At 45.1% G+C, this 24,229-nt stretch overlaps 1 protein-coding gene across 2 annotated transcripts in view; it reads right to left on the bottom strand.

The window, feature by feature from the left end:
- The window catches only part of NECAB2 (N-terminal EF-hand calcium binding protein 2), a 79,936-nt gene extending 56,460 nt beyond the window's left edge, over positions 1-23,476 (bottom strand). Inside the window, exons 1-2 of one of the 2 annotated variants that reach the window (XM_065661725.1) lie at positions 23,264-23,476; positions 14,074-14,098 (exon numbers count right to left, since the gene is read on the bottom strand). In XM_065661725.1, the coding sequence (XP_065517797.1) occupies positions 14,074-14,098; positions 23,264-23,461 (223 nt within the window). In that variant the 5' untranslated portion in view covers positions 23,462-23,476. Of the gene's footprint in view, positions 1-5,894; positions 6,121-14,073; positions 14,099-23,263 lie in introns of those variants that run through there. The other variant, XM_065661726.1, reaches the window with a different exon arrangement.
- Positions 23,477-24,229: the final 753 nt, after the last annotated feature.

Raw genomic sequence — 24,229 nt, 5'->3', positions numbered from 1 at the left:
GCCATGGCAGGACCGTAGCTGCTCCTGACTGCCAGGAGTGCAGATTGCCCCATGTATCTCCTGCAGAGCGAAAAGTAGTCCCTCCATGCTCTATTGGGAATAACAAACAGTCACTAAGTGGCTTCAGATACTAATTCCTAACAGATGTGTCTATTATACATTAAGAAAGCAAAAGGTCTGTTATACTGTGAGGAGCCTGTTAATGTGAATACACTGATTTTGGTTGGTCTTGAATTATTTGCCAGTATTAATTCAAGCATTTTTAGAAACTGGGCAGGGAGGTGTAAGGAAACAAAGCAAGCAGCTGATGGTACTACAAAGGGGAGGAAGGAAAAACGTCCTTGCTTAACAGAGTGTAGCATGGTTGAAAGCCAGCAAACCATCCGTCTGGAAAAGTAACATTGCCAGGATGAACAGAAAATCCTTTGGAAAAGAAATTAAGTCTTAGAATACTTATTAGCAGATGAGGTGAAAAACTGTGTTTCAGTACCCACACAGCGGAGCAATACATAACCAAACCACTGTGTGCCTAAAGAATACACAGGCTCTGCAAGCTCCTGCAGTTAATTATTTTGGGTTAAGAAAAAGAAATCCCATGTTTACATGCCAAGCATCAGAAGCACTAGAAAGATGTGCCCCAGAATTTGGCCCCCTTTTGCAGACTGGGGTTAGGAAGGAATGGGTAACAAGAGGGCTGAAACCACTTGATGTCTGTGCTGTGCCCCACTAGGTGCCTCAATACTGGTATCTAATTAAGGCAGAAACTTGGCAGCAGGAACCAACCTCAGATCCAAACCCAAAGCTAGGGCTGAGCCATTCTTGAACCTGAGCTCAGGGGGTACCAGCCCTTTAATGCTGTGCTGAGCAGCAGCACTAGCGAGGCAGAGTATCTTCCAGGCAGCTGAGTACAGGTTTCCCCTCTGCACTGAGGCTGCAGCAGGGTCACAGCACTGAAGTTTCCACTCTAAAAATAATTTTAAATTATTTCAACCTATAAAATTTTCTGAAAGTTTCAGACTTCTTCCAGAGCAACTCACTGCCTTCCTGCTGTGCAGACAAATGAGCATAAAACCAAAGACATCCGGGTTCCCCTCTCTCAAGTCAATGGACATCCATTTTCACACTTTTCTAACACATCTTCTCAGGCAAAAGATTAGTTGTTCCTGTCTCCCAGATTGTCCTTGAAGGGAGTTACAGATCTGGATGTATCACTGTTTTAGCTTCAGATCTTTGTCCCTTCTGTCCAATGTATATTCTCTGGTAACCCATGGATTTTAAAAGAGTGAGAAAGATAATAGGAAGGAAAAAATATGCATGATTTATAGCTGTTCCTGGCCAATTGTCTGAACATAGGCTGCCAGAACATTTTCTCACAATTGTCTGGCAAAAATTGCTAGCAAATTATAAGGATTACTTGCAGCAGTGTATTTGTTCTGGATTCAATTTTTGCCTTATTTAATTTGAACAGCTATAATAAACCATCTTCAATAAATACAGCTGATCTGCAGAGGATACCTAATTAAAGCGATGGCAGAGCACAGTGCTGCCCCTTTCTCCCATGCCATGGAAAGCAGAGGATGGCATGCAAGCAACAGGGCAGGAGGCAGAAGCAGTGGTTTTCCATGCAGCTCCGTGCAGGAACTGCTCTGTTACTCCTGAGAGGACTTCTCAGGGATCTAAACTGAAAGGCAAACATTTTGAAGTCCTGCTACCGAGAGAAAGTAGCAATAGAATCTGTAAGTGAAATTTAGGTGGGGTAGCAGGCTACCAGCGGCTCAGATCTTGCAAGGACAATTCCACGGCAGGGAGATGCAGAGTGCACCATTGGCTCCAATGCCTGGCACAGTCCATGCTACCTTGCTAGGGGACACATAGGGGCAGCTGAGATAATAACACACAGCAGAAAACAGCAGCTGAGATTCTTCATACTAATATCTAGCAGTGGAACTACATATCACAAGAATTTAATCAAGAGGTTCAAACCCAGACTACACCTAGATTTGATGCAGAAGAAAGCAGCAACGTCTTTGGGTGTCCTGCATGAGGATAGAGTATGTTGCCTGCTGAAGCAGAGAGCTACGCAAGGTGGATGGAGCCGCACACTTTGTAGGATGTACTCCCAACACTCAAAATGCACAGGTCCACCCAAGGAGCTTGCCGCTGCATGCAAACCAAGTACCATGGTCACTACTACACATCAGCTGAGCCCCCCAAACCTGCAGTCAGCTGCACTAATTTAATCTACCAGAGTACTGCAGCCAGCCAAGCTGCAAAAGTACTTTACAAGCACTTTAAAATTTCATCTCTGCCAAAAAAAAAAAACAAACCAAAAAAACACATGAAGAATTTAGCAGGAGGAATGTTGATTTGCTGGATCTACTTTGAAAAGCTTCCTGGATACAGCAACATGAGATATTAATGAGACAAGTCAAAAAGCGCCTGTCCATCGGTGCCCTGGCTTGCTGTTATAGACTTCCCTTTGCCTTGTGCTGCCATTTCCACATAGAAAAGACCTTCCTACAGATACCGTTCTCTCCTGAAACTGGAGCATGGCATTATGGCAGGTATGTCATAAAGACTGACCCATCAGTAAGGAAAACGTTAATATAAGATTTCAACTGAAATGGCTTCCAGGACAGCTACAGCTGCAGCTCCCCAGGTCAGATGACAGCATCCAGCAGTTTCCATGCTCCAGAAAAGCCAGGGCAAGAACCACCACTTTTAAGGCACTACCAATAAAGCTTATGGTTTTTGGCTAAGAATCGCAGTTAGGTTATAGCTCCATAAATGTTACATAGTGCCCTTTTGCTGGCTGTCATCATGCCATGTAGACACATTTTCTGTGCAGCCCCCAATTAAATATCTCAACTCTGGCTCTGGAAAGAAATGTCTTTGAAAATCCGCTTGGCTATATGAGCATCTTTCAGTCTCCTCGGGAAACCACGATCCCTTCACAACCTGCAATGAGGCCATTTAATCCGTTACAATATCATATCCCGTTCACTCCTGTCCAACCTGAAGTCTCTAATGAGGTTTGCAGAAGAAAACCCACATCTCCCAACCCACAGACGGAAGAAAATAATGAACCCTATCTTCTTTAGCTTGCATCGTATGTCAGACCTTAATTGGTGCACTTCAAAGCAAAGCAGGAGTATTTGGAAACACTGCCCTCCAGATCAAATGTTCAGCCTTAAATTGCCAGGCTAAAGCAGTAACCTCTGCTTCATCTCCCCTCCCTGCATCTCTCAGGGATACTTGAATGCTGCTGTTTGCTTTCAGCTCTCTGTATTAAAGGAACGGAAAGGAGGAGCCAAGCAAGAGAACATACACAGCAGAAAAAGAGCATTGCTTATAGAAATGCTCAGGCTCCATCACACACACAAACCCCACCCTAAAAGCTGAACAAAGCTACGCTGCCCCACTTCCCAATGCAAAGCAATTGCATTATTCAGAGGCCAAACACAGACACATCTTTTTTCTGCCAGATCAGCATTTGCTAAGCATAGGGAGCAACATTTCCTGAGGGCAGAAGTTTTGATGAACTGCGGGAGGAGGCTCAGACAGGTCTCAGACCACCCTGAACCTCTAACAATGACAAATGCAGACAGCAGGAAGGCTTTATTGATGGCTCAGGCTGGAAATCCAGGCATGAGGCAGACTGACAGGTGGTTTCCAATGCAAAAGCTCTGATCTAGCCTGCTCCTCTATGTCTGACCCCTCTGAGCAAGGTCCAGCAGAAAACAGACATCAGCATTGACCCAAAAGCAGATACTCCTGCCCAGACAGCACTTGCAGGAAGATGACCTCTTAGGTCAGCGTCATCATCTGATTTTTTGATGGGCTGAGGTATAGGCTGATAAGAAAGTGTGAAGGTGTGAAAAAACTGTGCATTTAAGTATCAGACTGTCTTTGAGGTTCAAATCCATTTATCATCAATGCAGAAATGTCAGGAAACCTTGAAGGTTACAGCAGTTATTGACTTTTACCATGGGTTTTGCTTAATTTCGCTTAGCAGCTGAATTTTTGAGGGAGAGAGGAGAAAGGCTTGGCAGCCAGAAGAAGGGAAGGTGCTGGGCAGAGAGGGCAGCCAGGAGATGCCATCACAACCCCGGAATGGGCCAACATGTAAATAGCTTTGCAGTCACAATGCAGCAAGTGCCCTGGGCTGGAGAACATGCCTGAAGAAGGACTTAATTAAGTGATGCTGATTTTTTCATTTTTCCTGTAAGTCTGTCTTGATATTCTAGCTGCAGATTTTACAGCAAAAGGGCAAGGACACTGGTGATGTCCACCAACACTGCCACAATTTGTACTTTCAATAATGAGGGAGGGGCGTTCTGCATGATAGCAGTCAGGCACCTGCATTATTAGATATCAAATGAAGTGTCAGCAAGACAGTTGCTTGGAAAGCCATGCACACTGTTTTAACAGATCGACTTTCCAAGCTGTGGATAACCCCCCAGTGCTATTGCCAGCACATCACTGTGTGCAGGTCACACTCAGAGCAACAGTGACTTCACTGCCCACTGTCCAGGAATGCTTTCATGATACCTGCTATTTGGGTAGCCTGTTCTCTTGACAGAGAAAAGCTTTAGGAACATGACAAGAACAACAGTTTTGGAGAGTGATAGGCCATAAATTGATGATGTGCAGAAATAGGTGGGATACGAACATTTCTGTTGTGGAAATTAAAGCTCATCTGCTGGCCACACCATTGGCTTGAATTCATGTGGGATTTTGTGGGCAGGATCCAAACCTTGCCCAGCTCAAACCTCCTCTAGCTTAAAGTATAAAAATACTCTATGATTCTAATATTCATTTTCTAATAAAAAGTGACATGAGAAGAAAAACATCCTAAAAACTCTCAGCTCTTTCCTTCTGCTGCACACAGGTGCACCAGATACTTTTATATCTTTGTTGAAAGGAAAAAGCAGCCCTGAAAGGGCACAAGCAGCTGAGAAATGCTTTTTCAAGCCAGACAGTCAATAATGGAAATGAAATCCTAAGCTCAAAGTGTCAAAGGATGAACAGAGGCACTGGACACATCTAATGACAACCTATAGAGCATGGGCAGCAACCACCTGTAGAAAATTTCTACATTACCTTAGAATTCATCATAGGCTTGATAGGCTTGTTTATAATTTTTGGGAACTGCATGTTTCCATTTGAACATATGTCATCTCTTCAAAACCATGTACGGTGCACTTTGCAAGGACTTGGAAGGATAAGTGAATATGCAACAGGGAGCTAAGAGATGACACAGGAGTCCCAATAACTGAAAAACAAATTCAAACTTCCTCCTTGTAAATGAAGGTTAATACACAGTTTTACAAGGTGCCTTTTGATTGTCACATGAAATCTAAATGCCATTCTTCATTTATTTATGAAAGAGAAATACATTTAGACTGGTCATCTGGGCATGGAAAAACCTATCAGATTTATCCCTACTCAGAAAAACCTGATTCACTACTGCATTTTTCCACCTGATTCATCACTGCATTTTTCCACATGGCTGCTAATAGTGTTTTTGTTATACAAGAGTTAAAATATTTTAACTTACAACTGATGATTTAATTTGAACACACCAGTGGGCTATGAATAGCTCAAGGTTTTCCCTGTGCATGAGGAGCAGTAGCCATGCAGAAGGTAATTACTTTGGTCTGCAAGATAAGTGGTTTTGGTGAGTGGTAGCCCATTTCAGCAAGGACTGCAAGGCTCCTGGGAGCTCACAGTAAAACTGTAATTCCAAAATGCATGCAGAGCTGTGGAAGGAAGAGTTGTATGTACAGCAGTAGGCTTATTAGGTGTTTGGGGTCTTTTTATTCTGAGATACATAGATACAGCTATAGATAACAGAGACAGAGATAGAGAGATGGAGGTATCATGGTCCTTACCTATCATCTTTTTAAGATCTGATAAAACCACCCAAAGTTACAATGTCTTCCTTTTTCTTCCTTGATGCCTTTGGTGCGATATTATTGGAGTCCCAGCTGCTACCTACCATTCAGGTCATGTGCAGGTGAATTTTCCAAAAGGGCCTAAATTGAGGAATGAAGGTGGGGAGGTAAGTACTTGGAATCTTAAACCGCCTTATGGACAATTACCACGCTAAATTCCAATCAAGTAATTTTCTAAAAATGTTTCAATAAATTAACAAGGTAATTAATAATGGATGCCTGCTATTTCTGAACTCAGAACAACTCCAAAATGGAAGGTTTTTGCCCAGCAATCAGATGCCATTAAGAAAAAAAAAAAGGATGGGCACAGACAGGATGAGCAAGCTGAATAGTGACAGGCTCTTGGGTTTCCAAAGTAAAGAATGGACTAAGGTACAACTATCACTAGTGGGAGGAAACCAAGCAAACAGTACATGATGTTTAGCACACTTCATGTCATGCTAGCAGTGCTGTGCTCAGACCATAATCCCAATTTCCTTATTCAAAAATGTCTTCTCTAACCTGCAGACAAGGAGTGTACAGGGACATAAAGCATTAAAAGTGAACATTAAAAATGGTGTATTTGGACCATTTGCTCACCAGTGACAGTTTTTTCTTTCTCTCTCTCCTGGCCAGAAGTGAAGACGCAGTTTTACGCTTTTTTGCCCCAGTTTCCTTATTAATGACTCAAGTTCGGCGAGGGGCATTCTTGGAGTGAAACAGGCAACAGGAAATATCTGCACAGTGATCTGGGTCCAGTTGCTGTGAATTTGGGCTCTAATCACATCCACAACAAACACTCATTTCTTCCTGTTCTAGGCTCATTAGAGGTGATCAGAATCATTTCTCCAAGTGAAGGCTGGAAAGGGTGGGTGAGGCTTTGAGAATTATTACTATTAAAAATCATGCAAATTTCCCAGATCCTTGAAGACTCGAAAGTAGAGAAACAGTCTCTGCTTACAAATGAGACACTGAGGACAGGCACACAGCCCTTAGGAAGACTGGAAATTGCTGGGCACTTCATACACTGCTCTTTTGGAGACCCACCACATCAAGACTCATTCAGCCCTTTTCCTCCGGTGGAGGCCCAGGGCTTTCCCTGCTCCCCACAGCCATCTCTTAAGTAAGAAACCTGATCCATGAAGAAACCTCAAGCTCCAGTCTCTTCATTTGCATATTGGTGATTAACAAGACTGCTTTCTACTTAGGTGGCACTTATGCCATGCCTCAGTTCTTTAACATATCAAGCAGGGACTGTGAGATGTGCCTCAGCTTTTTGTTTACTTGGTTTCCTTTTTCTCCTTTTTCCAGCTTTTGAAGCTTGTGAGCTCCACAGATTAAGGGACAATGGTGGCAAGGGCATTATGGCCACAAAGCCATCAGTCAGAGCAGTGCCAATAGTTTATACCTAAGAAGCAGATCTTGCTCTGCTCAGAAGGGCGCAACCCTGCTGCCAGGCTCCTCAGCCAGTTTGTTATGATGCTGGTGTCCAAAGATATTTATATTCTCCGCTTGTCAGCAGCTCTGTATGTGCCCCCAGCATTTGTAGTGCAATTTGCTATAAGGCTTCCAACACTGGGATATGCAAACCTTTACTTCCAATGAATAACAGTAGAAATTCCCTTTAATGAGCTCTTAAGTGACTAACAGATATCTGTGTGCAGCTATTTAAAGGCAAGCCCTACTGGGATAGGAATGAGCGTAACTCCATTGCTCTTTGTGGCTCTTAACCAAGAAGCCCTTTCCAACCACTTTCATGAATTCATTCTTCCTTTTTTTCCTTTACCAGCTCTGCTACATCCTTCTACAGGCTTTCAGCTGATCATCCAGATCAACTAAAAACTGAAACCTCCTCTCACCATTTGCACTCCAGATCTCTATGTTAAATTAATAAATGAAATTTGTTTAATCCATGTTTGTACATCGTTGCCTTCAATTTTTGGTAACAGCAGAAGCTATCCAAGGCAGCATATGTTGAACGGCTTCATTCCCATCCACACCTCTATAGATATGATACATTCAAGGGAGAAGGACAATGGTTAGGGCCAGTTCTTGGCGCAGAGGTCCCCAAGGACAGCGGCAATTGGAAGGTGCCAAGTTGGCCAAACCACAATGCTAACTTCCCTGGTCACTGTCAAGTGGAATACTGCACCACTGCCAGCTACTCCTGCCATTTTCTCTAGGCACTTTATAACCATATGTCAAGATTTTTTTCTGGCACATCTTCCTTTGCATCTTTCCTATTCCATGGCAGAGATCCAGGGGAACCCACCTAACCCCCTACCACCTACCCAGCAAGCCAGCCCCATAGATAGGCCAGACCAGTGGCCATTTCTATGAACAAGATCTGATAACTGCAGCAAAAACCATCCAACTAAACCACAAGAGTAAAGCTGGATGCACTTCACAGTTAGTTATGCTCAAGACATGGCAGTTGAGTGGTAGCAGTGACTGGAGATTTCAAGATAATAAAATTCAAGTTTTCAGGAAGCAACATTTTTGCAGTGAATCGTTAGCAATTAGGCTGCTCTGTCAAAATTATACAGTCTTAATCTTTCAAAGGGGATCCTGGGCTATTCAACTTATAATTGATTAACAGCTTTCTAATGAGATTATTAAAGTACACAGTAGGTAACTCAGATGATTGACAGCTCTGCTTTACCAGCCTAAAACAAGATAACTCCATTTCCCTACCATATGTCAAAGAAAATATTGTTTACTGGGACTGGGAGGGTTACAAGACAGTAGGTGGATTTATTAGCAGAGAAAGGAAAAACACTCTTACACAGAAGAAAAAGATTATTTTGAATGAGTAACAGCCATGCCCCTGCAAAGCATGACTAAAGCTAGTTGAATTATTCACTGTCAGAAGGTTACACTTCTTCCTTTTTTTTCAGACCATTTGCCAGTTTTTCCAGGTTCCTCCAACATGCTCACCATTCCAAGGTGTGCTATCCAAACCGTTTGCTGAGTTTACCATATAGATAGTTGTAAATCCAGCTCCTTGATATTATCCATGGGGAAAAAGGTTGGGGACTTAAATCACATTAGAGACAGAATCTAATTTTTCAGGGCCAGGAGACCAGGACATCTTTAAACGAGAAAGGGCTGCTTCATTAGCAATGTCATAGTATGTAGACACTGAATCAAATCGCCTTAATGCAAGTACCTGAACATGGCAGGGATAATGATGTGGTTTAGCATCTTGCACCAAGAATATCCAGTTTTACACAAATTATCAATTTATTCTGAGGAGCTTTGGAAAGAAGGGGATGAGGGAGAATTCACACGATCAGGTTCCATAGCTACTGTGTCAGAACCAGCCATGTTGCCTTAACACCATAAGTGCCATTTTTACCAGGCTGGAGGGAAAAATAGAATAAAATTTTTAAACTCAAGATGCTGATTTATGACCTCTTGACGGTAGGAAACTGGACATTAAATAAGACAATGCCTTAAGCTTAAAATCTCTCCTCTCTCTTACGTGACCCTTTAATCACCTAATCTCTGCATGGCAGAAGTTACGTGAGATGTTCTAGTAAAACTAGACAGCAAGAGCTGAAGTTTTATTCAGATTTCTCCCTGCTACATCTGTAGGGCTCCTGCACAGGTCTGTAAGAGCCAAGGAGAGCAAGAGCTGCCGGTACTGGGTAAAGCTGCTAGCACTGCCTGCCCTGGGAGCTCTGTCCCCCGTATACCACCATCACACAGCGCCATAGAACGACTCACCTCAGATGGTCAATTAAACAAGCAAAGTGTCTGCCAGACAAGAACTTCTGCACATGTGCAGACAGCACAAGCATGTTAACAGAGTAAAATACTTTGGGAAGCCATGAGCCTGTGCTCCCAGCAGCCTGCCCAGGGCTCGGCGCCCCTTCCTGGAATTCCAAGGAAAACCTAACAGTGTAGGATTTTCATTGTACAGCACACAGGCCACCCGCGAGGAAGCATGAAAGCAGCAGGCTGATGCTTCTACTGCTCCTCAGAGCTGCACGAGCTAAAGCTGTGAAGAGACTGAATTTCAGCAAATCGATAAATTAAAGGCCAGGATGTCAAAGAGAAAACTGTGAAAAAGAGATCCCTGGTGATATTAAATACAAGGGCATTACCTCTAGCTCTGGAAACCTCTGGGCCACAGTTTGCAGGGAGGCTGTACCAAGGAAAATATTCCTGGCTGTTTCCTGCAGCAGTTGCTGTGAGCTGCAGGAGAATGTAGGGGCAGCTGTGGGAAGCCATGACCCCAGAAGGCTGCAGAGGAATATACTGAGCTACTTATGAAAGGTAGCAAACTCAAGAGTTCAGCAAATATGAATGGCTGGAGCTGGCCATCACAGCTCAACAAAAAAGCAGCATCTACATAAATGTAGGGAACATCATTGCAGGACATACAGTCCTTCAGAAGACAGCACCAAGATCAGAGACAACCCTACTCAGTGGCACTGGAAAGCAGCTGTGATGAGACTGACACATGCTGGGCCACCTTACCTTGCAGGAGCCAACATAGGGATAGAGCTGCCACTGAACTCCAGACTGCTTTGTGACAGCCCATCATCCATGTCAGAAAAAGGAAAAGGCATCATCTTGTTTGCCTGGCAGCATTAGTCTCATGGAGAGCACTGCACTGTGTTATCCAAACAGTGCAGTTGTAGGTCACACGCATTGCAAGCAATGGGTGTGAAAGCGGAGGTGGAGATAACTTTCTTCATAGACCATTTGGCCATCATTAACAGCACCAGCTGTGCCTTGCTACAGTGTCTATGCAGGCTTAAAAAGAAGCAGGACAAATTTCAATAGAGCAACTGGTGCCAGCAGCCTCGCCAGAGCTGGGGGGCACTTACCCTTCCTATTCAGCGATGGTGGTCTCCTCACCCCCCTGCAAGCCTAGTGCTCAGACCTTCTGCACCCTGGCAGTGACAGCTCTCACCCTGAAGCAGTTCAAATTCCTTCCCAGCAACATGTTTGACAATGAACCACCAATTTGAGTGCCAAACTCTGGGGTAGGGCTTGTCCTGCTGGTGCCTATTCATATCACCCCAAGCTGGTTATGTGTTCTGACTAGTCAGCTCGTCACCTTTACACCAAATGCATTAACAGCTAATGGTTGGCAGATATGTCACTGACAATCCACATGCATTTTAACATTTTGTGACCTAATCAATAAGAACTCCAGTTGCTCTGAATAGAATAAAGATGTTCAAACGGTGTCCGGGGGAGTATCTTCAAAGGGGTGAACATCTTTTCGTATCTGCACAGCATCCAACCAAAGTGACCACTCATTCATGAGCAATGCTCCCCATGAGCATTACATTATGGCGTACCTGACCCCCAGGAAGGTACATCTGCATGGACAGCACCTCCATGGAGAGGTGTTTGGGTGTCCAGTGTGGCTGATGGACACCCGAAGGTCAGCTCTGGGGTATTAATCTCTGCTTCTTTGCTCAACTCCAGACACCCTCTAGTTGAATGAGCTGGACAAGAAAATGCTTTTCAGTGTCACACTGTACCTGAGCCATGCAGGAGAGCAGTCCTGCTTGTTATCCATATGGATCTCTTGCTCAAGCCTTACAAAGGGAGGAACATTCAGAGAGAAGACAATGGAAGAGCTGGGCAGGTTTTTCCCAGGGTGAGGGGCAGGGGCAAGAACAACAGATTTGCTCTTACTGATGGAAGGACCTTATTTGACCTTTACCTGTTATTCGTGTTAAAACTCTGAAGGAATGTTTGGTCGTTATTAGTAACAGACTACAAGGTTGCAAACCCAGGACATTTGGATGGGTTTCAATAACAGCAAGGGAACCGGTCAGTAAACATCACCTGCTTTCCAAAGGTACATCTGTCTTCTCAGAAACCCATCACCAGAGCAGATGAAGCAGATCCACAGGCTGATCATTCCCCAGTTATCACTCACCCCACAAAAAAACAGATTCATGTCTTGCACTGTCACCTACAAAATACACCAAGAGAGCTGTCCCTGTGGGACAGCTGCACTAAAGTTTAACCCCCACGACCTTGTGATGTGGTAAAAACACCAAAATGACATCTTTGCCTTCTTGGATAGGTTGCAAAGACATGTCTGCCTGTTTCTCACAGGCAGCAGCACCTTCCTTCCTGCTGCAGTGAGTGGGGAGTACCAGAGCTCCAAGAGCAACTTCTGAGCTGCTCTATTCACCCATCCTAGAAAAACCTTAATATTGGCACAACAGCCAAGACAAGGTTTTGTACTTTGAGTTCCAATTCCTCAGCCCCATTGCAGCTATTCTAAACTTAATTGGAATAAAAACAAAAGCACAGAATCATTTGGCATAGTTCAAAGAGCAGTCATTGAAAATAACTACATCAAGACCAGTATGTTAAAGTGCATCTTTTCAAGCTTTGCTCAAGAGAGTATCATTTGTTATTGAAAAGAAAAAAAAAAAATCACTGCTTTTGATTTCAGATGCCCTACACAGTGACTGGCCTGGAAACTGGAAGGAGGGTCCGGCAGGAGGGAGGCTAAACAGGGGCTTAGCAAGGAGCAGTTTCACAGGTCAAAGCCTGGAGTGGCATTTTCAACTTCAAACTGAGGTGTGAATAGCTAAGCACAGATTTTAGCCCAATATCTACAAGCAGCAAAGACACTGACAATTGTACTCCAAAACCCCCACCATCTGATGGCAAGCAAGTGGCAGGTTAATACTTCATTACGAGCTGGCAACCCCAGCACTCAGCTCCATGAGGGCAGGCACACCAGCCAGCAGAAAGCAGAGGCAGCATCTAATATTTCATCAAACAAAACCTCCTGGTCTCCCATTATGCAACAATTAAGTGCTCAGGAGGCTGTGAAGTATGACAGTCTGGGTGTCAAGAGCAGAAATTCATTTTCTTCTGTAAGCAGCACTTAGGAGTGTTCTCCCCCCATTGCCAGCATTCTCCTTCCACCGCACAACTGCTCAGCTCATCCAAGCAACAAATTTCAGTGTCTTATAACTGTGTCAGTTGTTAGAATCAAATGCCCGCGTTAACAGGGCATTTACTGCTTACATGGCAGTCAGCTCACAGCAGCCTTCACTTCAGTGATATCCAGTGATAGGACAAGGGGCAATGGGTGTAAACTGGAGCATAGGAAGTTCCACGTTAACATCAGGAAGAACTTCTTTACTGTAAGAGTGACAGAGCACTGGAACAGGTTGCCCAGGGGGGTTGTGGAGTCTCCTACACTGGAGATATTCAAGGCCCGCCTGGACAAGTTCCTGTGTGATGTACTGTAGGTTACCCTGCTCTTGCAGGGGGGTTGGACTAGATGATCTTTTTAGGTCCCTTCCAACCCTTGGGATTCTGTGATTCTGTGATTCCTTTCCTAGGGGCAGTGATCCTATGTATCTATAAGCTCCTGCAGAAATCAGGTAAATCCCTTTGAAATCTGCCAGGGAAAAAACAAACTCTCCCCTGTGCTCCTTTGCTCCCACACGTCCCTCTGCAAACACACACAGTTTTAACACATATTTAATTTTCTTCTTGTACAGCAGGGACTAGCTAGAGACTAGCTCTTGGGATTTTAGCTAGGAGCTAAAATTAAATTGCTTTTCAGGATGGAGAGAGATCCTGCGATTGGACCCATTGCCTCTTTTTCCCGTGACTGTTACCTCACAGAAGAGCAGCTCCTTTCAGGATCCCAAGTCATATAACCTCCACATTACTCCCCACCTAAGGGAAAGACTAGACTCAGCAAAGTTATTCAGCTTTCTACAGGCACATACTGAAAACACAAATCAATACATGTTGCTCCTCAATACATGTGTCCAGTCCTTCACGAGCCAAACTACTAATATTCACAGATGAAGTTCATTTTGCAAAGCTATTCCAAGAGGTGAATTGTCACTTATCACTTAGTTGTGATTTATTTTTATGCTCTTTTTTTTTGTGAAATTGCCCCAAATCTGGTGAATCTCACCGTGCTGACTTGCATACTAGTATCACATCTGCTCTAAGAATATCTCAGCCAAAGAAATAATGAAATGTTTTCTGATGCTTAGACCCTACCAGCATCAGGCCCAGTAAGCTGAAAGACATTTAAATAGTTAGAGAACACTATTGGGAAAAACGGTAATGCTGACAAAAGTTCAACCAACAAGTATGAAATAGGAATATACAGACTTACCATTTTTGTCAGCTCTTCTGAAAATCTAGAATTGAAAGAGAGAGAGAAACACGTTTACTATGTTGTTTAACTTTGAGAGAGTGAAGCCTTTAGCACTGGGACCATGTTCAACCCCACACACAGGGCAGGACCACACACTCTAGCCCTTTCAGCCAATTCAGGTGTTTTACTGAGCTCACCCTTCCCAGGGCTCAGCCCATCACCTCCAGACCCACATGACGGACAACCACTTCTGGACTAGAGTATCAACATGGTTGCCTTTGGAATAACTGGTAGAAAATGGGTTAGCTAGCAAAATAAACACAAAATACTTCCAGCAGTTCCACCATCTCCTACCTCCCTTGCAGAAGAATGACAAAAACATGGATCCAACACATGAAAAATACCCATTAAAAAAAATTCTAACAGCTGTGCAGCATGCCCAGCCAATTTCTCTAGCATCAATAGTATCTCTTAAAGCAGGTTTCACAGTTCTGCACTTCTAAAACTATTTACAATATTCTTTTTAAAAAAGCACATTTCCTCTGGGGGAAAAAGATTATATTTAGACTTAAAACTACAGTGTGGAGGAGCAGCCCACAGAGAAGATTCTCATAACCCTTTCAGAAGAAAAAGGAATTGCAGTAATGTGTAGTATGGCTGAATTTGCAAGGGAAAAAACAGCAGAAACAACTGCTATGTCTTTGACTAGTCTCATTTTAGAAATAGACACCTGACGATGCGACTAATAGCAAAAGACTTGTGCAAAGGTTGCAGTCTTACAGGTTCCTGCAAAAAATAGCTGCTGACACAGGTTTGGCCATAAATTACCAAAAAATTAACATGCTCAGACTGGGCAGAAAAGGAAAACATTGTTGTCGTTTCTTCAGACCTGGCCTTATTAATTTGAGCAAAAGCAGAGATTTTGACTGTACAAAGACATTTCCCTGCAGAGGGAAAAAAAGCACCAGCAGGACAGATCACAGTCAGTCCTAAAATGGAATCTCTTCTTTTCTGGGTCATAAAATCATATTAAAGAAGAGAAAAATGTCAGGAGAGAAACTGCTGCACAAAAAAGGAATCCCAAGAGACAAACTGAATTGCAGAATATCCTATTTAAGAGAACGTAGCTTAATTAAGGAATAATAATCATTCTTTTGCCCAAAGTTCCTCCTTAGCTGCACAGGGCAAAGTCAAAGGTGGACTTTCTGGTGTACTTCAGCAGAGGAGAACACCCTCTGGTGAAGCCAGACCTAAATGGTGGGAGCCACCAAGTCCCAGCTTCAAGAGAGGGTCATAACCCTACAAGGATTACAGCTTGTGACCACCCCAAAACTCCTTACTTCTTGGACTGACCTTTATTTTTTTTAGATTAATTAGAAGCTTTGGGGGGAAATCCTACCATCCTTATGGACTTCACTGAGGTTAAATATGGGGTTTGAAGGGCCAGACTGTCACAGCTTGTCTATCGGAAGAAAGAATAAAGCCAGGCAAGACAAGCAGGAACCCCAGAAGGCTCCATGGCTTTGGCACACATCAGTCAGCCATGCACAACATGGACTGCCCAGAGTACAAAATGCTCCTTTTTTTCTGGCTTAGACACCCCAGCTCCTCACAATCCCACGAGCACCTCCAGATGAGGCACTTTTCTTTCTAGATGCTGTTTATTTCTGGATTTGTTTCATCACAACTTACTTGTATTACTATTCCCACTGCTTTGAAATAAAGATATTACATCAAATCCAATGCAGAAGCAGCAAAGTCTATTTTAAGGTCCTGTGGGAGACTGCAACACTGCTAAGCACAAATGGCAGAGGAAGAATGGGAAGGTAGAAACAGTAAGTAAAACATAGCTTAAAGTGGGAAAAATCTGCAGTGCTCTGCTCTATGGAGCCACCAACCTTGCCTTGAACAGTAAGAGCAAGAGGAAAAAAAAACAAGAAAAAAGGTAAAAATGTTAAGAAACTGAAGTATTTATGTCCACCTTCGCTAAGTGAAACTTTCAGGGCTTTAGCTCTCCCAGATACTCCTAGAAAGTATCATTATTTGTAAACAAGCATATTGATGGAAGATCACATCAGCTGTATTACCTGCTAAGGTTCATTCTACAGGACTAAGCTGTTTAGGTTTTATTGCTAATGAGCAAGATTTATTGTTCCAGCTTAATTGAACCACCTCAAATCTGCACACACACAAAAATATTCAAAACAGGACACCTGGAGGGAAAGCAGTTTAAGATAAAGATGTCTGTCATCACAGGCAGGCAGTACATCAAGGTATGAGCACTGGAATGAGCATCAGGAGGCTGATAAAGACATAATATACTCTGTGATAGCTTGGCAATGCTGCCAGAAACACTGCTTCTGTGAAGACCCAGGATTCATGCTCTGTCTCAGCAAACAAGAGTGCCCTCCCACACACACCTGAAGATGCTCTCTGTTCATGTCTTGAATTAGTTGTTCCACTGTGGGAAGGACGTGATGTGCTTTCAGTAAGGGAAAGATCTGGTGATGGAAGGGAAAATGCAGCCCCTCATGCCTCTCCTATGGCCCAGCAAGGCAAGCCCCTGATGGCAGCTCAGTGCCAGGCTCCGAGGGTGCTCAGGGGAAGGAATGCTCTAACCAGCTCCAGGAAGAAGGGAATATAAGCAGTGATGCTGTGTCATCTCCAGCATAGACACTGCAAAGCCAGTCATCCCTGCAGTCACTCTCTGCAGGCCTGCAGTAACTCCATCACTGCCATTCTCACTCAGCAGTGAAGTTGCTTAGACTTAGCCAAGGCAGCAGCTCTGGAGGTCAGCAGGAGTGGAGGCTATGAAATATTGATAGAGAAACATCTTGTCCTGCTACGCCCTCGGTAGCAATTGGCTTCCCATGCCTCCACCACAGACAAGGACCCTCCCCAACATGGAAAAGGAGCTGGCAGCACGACACAGCCTGACCAGGGATGCTCTTTCCGCTCCATCTCCCACAGTTCTCCAACCATCAGGGCTTTCAGATGGTAAATGAGAAATTATCCAGTCCAAAAAGTACTACAGCAACCATCTCCCCCATGAGCTACATTTTAAACCTATTAAGCAAGTCTCCTGAAGCACAAGCTAAGTTGCATAGTGAGCCCACAGTATGCCCACAATATGGGCCAGATTCACTTATAGGTTTTACACAGGCGTGTAGTTTGCTGTCTGCAGCATACTTATTCCATTTACTGTGTTTAGATGACTATAAGCTGTTTTATTTAAAGTGAGGAACATCTGTCAAGATTTCCAATGACTTTTAAAATACACATTTTTGCTGTACTCTCAAAGGGCTACTACAGATGTTGGCTGGTGGAAGTAAGCAATTCAAAACACTAGTGGTTAATAATAACTAAAAAAACCCCTAATGCTTTCAATTTAAACATTCACTTCTGCCTTTTCAAAGCTCCTGGATGAGAATGTGCAACGCTAGAGGCTGCTTAATAGAGGTTTTCTTAGGAATTTTATTAAATTCACACAAGCACTCCACTAACCAGCCCAAGATTTATTACAGGGTTTGTAGAGTTTATTGTCCCTTCAGCAGGTTACCATGATGTTGATTTAAAATAGACTGCAGCTGAGCTAGAATTTTGTTTTCCATTCTAATCTTGGTGCAGAATTGAGGACAAACAAAATCTTAAGTCTCCTGAGTGAGGAAAGCCTAATGGATGAGAAAGCATCCAGATACCCAAATATACCTAAACCCCCAATTAGTCTGCTCACGATGTCCCTACATTCTGATTCTTCCTTTCTGTTCCTCTCTCCCTATAAGCCTCAACACCTCATGCGGAGTTGAGACAAGGTTTTGTATCAGGCGTGGCCTTTACGTCTCCAGCTTCAGGCACTGGTAGGAATATATCCTACAGCCTCTATATGTTGCTCTTTCAAGCAATAATCCAAGAATGTAATGACCTGAATCTTTTCCACTTTGGACGACATCTTTTGACATGATCAGACTAGCAAGCTTTGCCCATGCAAGGGGAAAGTTTCGATTTGGGTGTTTTGGAAATATGCCATTGGGGTGCAAATAATATTGTCCTTTCTGGAGCAGCTTCCCTGCCAAAGCAAGGCTGCTACAGACCTCCAGGTCTCCTTGCTCCTTCTGCCACTCCAAGAGAAGGGCAGTTAACACCATGTCTTAGCCTCTCCTTTCACTTGTACCTTTCTCCTTAGACTTTACCTGGCTGTCCTAAATAAAAGTTGTATGAGACAGGCAAGAGTTGCATTTGCTGTTACCACCTACACAGCACTAGAAGTTACTTTTCCATTAACATTGAGCCTAGGTACAGCTCCATTTCAAGCCCCTGCTTACGAAGATCTGAAGAGCAGAAGAGAAAGGCTGGACTCTTCTGTGCCATTATGTACCTCGCTGTGAGCAATCCCTGAATGCACAGAGCACAGCCCTGCTCTGCCCCTGCTTTGCAGCCATGCCCTGCTGGCATGGCTCAAGGGGATGATTTCAAACCATGGATTTCACACAAGAGTAATGAAGGAGGAGGAAGATAGCCTTCCCTATTCACTTGGAGAAGTGAGAAGTTAAATAAGGATACAAGATGGGGAGGGAATCAACCTTAAAAACAGTACAAAAAAGCAGAAAAACAACTACCAACCAACACACAAAAAACCACAGAAGAATAAACATCAAAGCAGAAAAGAAGGGATTTTGTAGCTGCAATAGCTTTGCTGCACTGGAAATTGTGTTATTCACAAAGCAGTTGGAAAACTCTGCCAATTCTTGGATCTGCATTTGGAAATGCACCCTTGGCACAAGTCAAATTCTCTGTATCTTTCCAAACACTTCACTCAGTCCCATTGGGTTGAAGAAGTGCAAATCAGATCTGGCAGGTAAGCGAGTATGCAAGAGCTGCCATTGGCAAGAGAGATGGATTTGAAACAATCTTTCTGACCCTATTGAAGAAAGAAATAGGCAGATAAGGGTCAAAATTAGTTTTCAGGGAAAGACAGTGCAGATCAAAAAAAAATCTTCATCTGACCTGAAATGAATAGCACTGCTTTCTTCAGGAACATTTAAAATAAAGCCGAAAAGCAATGCATTTAGTCACCATTGGCAAAGCTAGAGAGAAGGCAGGAATGTCAGTACCCCTTGGAGTACAGAGTCCTGCCACAGGGATGCTCAGTCATACCCAAGGCTGACCCTTATATTTCAGATGACAAGCAGGAGACGAGTGCTTCCAACAGGCTCTCCCTCGTGTAAACCAGATGGGGCATCTTTGCCTGCAGCCACTGTGACTGACCAGGTCTTAACGTGCACTGGAGTTCACACTCCTGACAACAGTGTAGGTTTTTGACAGTAACAGAAAGGCAGGAAGAGATGAGCAAGTACATAAGTCAGCACTGAAGTACTCCTACTGAGACAGAGCAATGCCTATCTAGACATTTCTCAGTCCTTAGGAACCATCCACTTCAGTTCTGTACTGCATGTGGACTCACTCATACTCAGCAAACATGATCTGATATAGGCTTACCCACACACCCACTATACTGTCCTTTCATAAGTCTTGTGATGTGTGAGGATTTGTTCTGGACTAGAAATGCCACTATCACCACACATGGATTTGAGCAGCAGCATGACAATTTCAGCTTCCTTTTAATAAAGAGGTTTTGTCCTTGTGGGTTTAGAGCAAAGCTCAGGGCATCTTCAAGCAGTCCAGAAGGCAGAAAAGAGAACATAGCGTTACTACTCACATGATTAGCTATGGATAGACACTAGTTATCTACAGCAGATTACACATGCTGCCAAGCCTGAGCTTTTGGCTCTGGCAGATGGAGCAGCTGTGCGCAATCCAGACCTCAGGAGCAAACACACAGAGGCAGACACCTGAGGGTGAGCACAGGATGGGTACAGACCCTTTGCTTAACCCCTTAGGCTAGTTTGCCTAACATTAAATGCAAAGTGATATTTTCCAGGTGCCTAGAGAGACACATTACCTCCACTTGATCTGCTACCACCACTGAAAAGCATCAGTCACCCCTCAGTTTTACTCATTGCATATTTTAGGCAATGCTTAGGGCTTAAATATCTTCTTCATTAGTTTGCTACCAGGGTTTAGTTAATCTACAATTTTAGCTTCTTTTTTTTTTTTTTTTTTTTTTTGAGCTGAACTCATAAACTTTATTCAACCTTTTTTAATTTTTTACCTGAAAAGACACAGGCAAAATGAAAGAAAAATACTGAAACCAGCCAGAAGCTAAGATTCACCCTCCAAATGGCAGTTGCCAGTTGATGACAAAAGGTATTTAGCTCCCTTGTTGTATTCTGTTCTTCCTCCACCCTCAGTTTTGCCCCACACCAACACAGTTCTGTTTCTTTGGCAGAAAGGGCACAGGGAACTTTGTACTGACCCACCAGCCACCCTCACAATATGGAGGAGTCAGAACAAGCACACTGATGATGGCTGAGCCAAAAGAAAGCCGGAACAGAAAAGAAAGAAAAAGTGACTAAAGTACTATTAGCATCAGAGCCATCTAATTCATAGCTTAATACCAAGCTTAACCCTCCTTTCCCAGCCCCCTGTGAACTATCTACATAGCACACCAGCTCATGCAAACATGGTAGTTAAATATAAAATCTCACAGGTCTTTCACTTCATCCCCACCCACCGAGTCATACTGCTGCATGGCTGGGACTAGCTGCTTCCCCCGGACATCCGCGTAATGCAGGAACGTGAATGAATTAATGGGAAAACATGTTCTTATCTCTTGGGGATTCAGTGGGATGTATTTTACGTTCCTGATAATGAATAAAAATTAACCCAAATGTGTGTTTCTCTGCTTAAACCCTTCATACAGGGTGGGGGTGTGTGGGGAAAAGGGGCAGTCTCACAGTGCACTTGAAGAGCCTGCTACAGTGAAGCCACAGCTTCAGCTGATGTTCTTATTGTCACTGGAGAAAAGGAGAGAAGGAAATTCTAAGGGAGGAGGAAAAAAAATATCCCAAACCCTCAGGCTTTACATTTCCAGCATCCATTTCTAATTTCAGCAAGTGAGAAAGGGCTCCCAGCCCCATTGCGAAAGGGAAAATGGATCAGGAGTTGCACGCCTAGCTCCATTGTTTTTTCCACTGGTCAAGGCATTCTGAAAGTTCACGGTTCATTTTCTCAGCTCAAACCTCAAAGTGGAGAAAAAAAAAAAATTCCATTTAATGATCGTAAGGTAAGATACCATTTAGTGGAAAAGCAGTCTTAACTCAGGAACCTGTTGTATAAATTCAATGTTGCTTCCCAATTGCATTCATGCTCTGAAGCCCAGATTCCAGATTGTTGTAAAACTTCAGGAATTTCAGGGCAGGAAAGAGAAGAAGAAAAAGACCCCAAAATCTAACAGAAAACCCAAACAAATTATCTTAAAAGTCATAGAGGTATTAGCTGCATTTGTCCTTTCAGTTGCCCCATGAAACAGCATTTCCTACAGCCTGCAGCTGCCTGCCTGTCAGCCCATTTCACTGGGCAGGACCATCCTTAAGAGCTCTGATCTCCAAGCTGCTTTTGAGAGTTCAATAGATGCAGTAGTGTTGGTCCATTCAGGAATCAAAATGCCTATGAGATCGGGGTGCCCAGAGATGTAGTGAGTTTTGGGTTCACTGCACCAGCTGACACCAATGCCTGCTGGGGATGTGGTAGAAGATTCTGCAAATTATTTAGAAAACTCTAAGTCTTGCCTGGAAGTGCTACTACTGCCTAACTCTGAGGGGGCTGGAGGAGATCCTTTACTACAGCCAGTGCCTCAGTAGTTTTATTTTTGCATTGAGTACATTTTTATTTTTAAAGCTGGGAGATAGCAAAGCTGAGGATATGTGTGTTTAATTACTAAACGCTGCAGAAAGACTGTGTAATTACACCGTTTGCACTCCAATTGATTCTACCCCATTCTCCCAATTCATTAAACTGCAAACAGCCTCGTTAGCTTCCTAATCAGGAAGTCTATAAATACTGCACCCGAGGCACTAAGCACACCTCTGCCTGCCCCCCAAACCTCGGCAAGGGACTCCAGGGGTCCCACGCAGTCACACGCATCCAGGACCATGCTGCCCAGCTCCCGCTGCACAGACCCTGACAGCTACAGCCCTTCTGGGACTGATGCCCAGGACCTGAAATGGATGCTGGACCCACATGCACCCTTATGCCTGGCTAACCTGGGGCAACCCATGGTGCAAGCCTGGGGAGTCTACAGGACCTGGAGTCTTGCATCCCCATCCAGTCAAGATAATACCAGGATTAAGGACCTACAGTTCATCCCTGTCCCAGCTGACCCATGGGATGCAGGACCTGGGGTGCACCCCATACCCAGCTGGTCCAAAGGGTGCAGGATCCTGGCAAGGAGATAATACAGGCTGCATCCCCATGTTCAGCCAGTCAAAACAAAATGCAGGACCTGGGCTGCACCCTTATGCCCAGCCACTTTGGGGGTGCAGGACACAGGAAAAGGGCTACAGGATCCTAGATGGCATCCCCATTCCCAACCTGTCCGGGAGATGCATGACCAGGATGCACCTTATTCCCAGCTGTTGACTGTGTGCAGGGCAAAGGAGTGCAGCTCCCAGACTGCACCTGAGGTGCTCAGCCAGTCCAGGGGGTGCAAGATCTAGACAGGTGGATCTTGCACCCCCCATGCCCAGCCAGCTAGTGGCACAGGATCTGGAAAGGGGCTGCTGGATCTGACCATCCCTACACCCAGCCAGCCTAGGAGATAGAGGACCTGGGCTGCACCCCGTCCCCAACTTGCGGGGGATGCAGGATCCGAGGAATAACCCTGATGCCAAGCCGGTCGGGGGGTGCAGGATCCTGCAATGAGGGTGCAGGAGCCGCGGTGCACCCCAAGTGCCCACGCAGCGCGTGAAGGAGCAAGGCGAGCAATTACAGGAGCCGGGGTACAGCCTCTTTCTGGTCTGGGAAATGGCTGGACCCGAGCGCAGCCCGGGATGCAGAACCCAGGAAATAACACCGATCCCGAGCTGGAGGCGGGACGTGTGCAGGGGGATGTGGGACCTGGGCTGCACACCTATGCCGAGCCTGCCGGGGGTTGCAGGACCAGGGGTGCAACTCGTCCCCAGACGGGCAGGGATTGCAGGACCCGGGGTACAACTCGTCTCCAGCCGGGCGGGAGTGTGCAGGACCCGGGGTAGAACCCCGCTCCCGAGCCGGGGCGGGACGCGGGGTGCGGGGCGCGGGTCGCACTCACATCGAGGATGACGGAGGTGCCCTTCCTCTGCGCGGCGGCGGCTCCCGCGGTGAGCAGCTCCCGCTCCGCGACGCCCTTGTCGCTCATCCTGGCCACCACCCAGCTCAGGATCCCGTCCAGCCCGCGGAGCGCTGGCGGAGGCTTGCGCAGCAGCCTCTGCACGCCGGCCCGGCAGTACCGTGCTGCCTGCTCGCACATTGCTCAGCCCGGCCTCATGCCGGAGATGGGGACTCCCTCCCACCCACCCCCCCGCCTTCCTCCCCCTCTTCCTCCTCCCCCACCGCAGGGCATCGGGCAGGGGCGGGCCCGAAGAGCAAGGAGGGAATTTTGGGGTGGGGGTAGGTCACCCCGGAGTAGTCCCGGTGGGTGCCCATACTCCAAAGCATGCGTGTAGGCATTTTCTATCCAAAAAAAGTATTCCTATCGTACGCCCTCTCCCCTCCGCAGCCTCCCTTACCCCTACAGCAGATTTTAGCAGCTCTTTGTAAGAGGAGCTGAGTACAGATTTCTTGCCGGAAAATCAAACTTGACCCTGGCCATTTACTCCTACTCCAGAAAGTCTCTGTACAACGAGTAGCCAGCGATTCCAGCCGGGGTATTGCAGCATTCATGGCTACAGAGCTAACCACAATGCTCAGCTGGACAAATACTTGTAACCCTGTTACATCCTGAAAGGATGTTCCTTTGGGATACTCCCCTGATCACATACACAGGTGAAGAGCTAGACTTGCAGTAGGGGCAATGAGTCTTTTGGCCAAAAAGGCACTAAATAATTTCATCTCTCTCTGCACACTTGAGGACACGCTCCCAGTTTGAGTTCATACCCAGAAATGCACCAGAGAACTCAAGAGTCAGACCCTCTCAGGGGATTCCCAGAGCACTGCCGTGGCCACAGACTCTGAATGGCCTCTCCGGGCACCCACCTCAGCAAGACTGTCTTGCAGGCAGCTCTAGGGGACTTCATGC

The sequence above is a fragment of the Lathamus discolor genome, chromosome Z, assembly GCF_037157495.1.
Source record: "Lathamus discolor isolate bLatDis1 chromosome Z, bLatDis1.hap1, whole genome shotgun sequence".
In the NCBI taxonomy this organism is placed as follows: Eukaryota; Metazoa; Chordata; class Aves; order Psittaciformes; family Psittacidae; genus Lathamus; species Lathamus discolor.
Note: the sequence above shows the minus strand (reverse complement) of the source record. Positions and strands in the feature narration are given on the sequence as shown.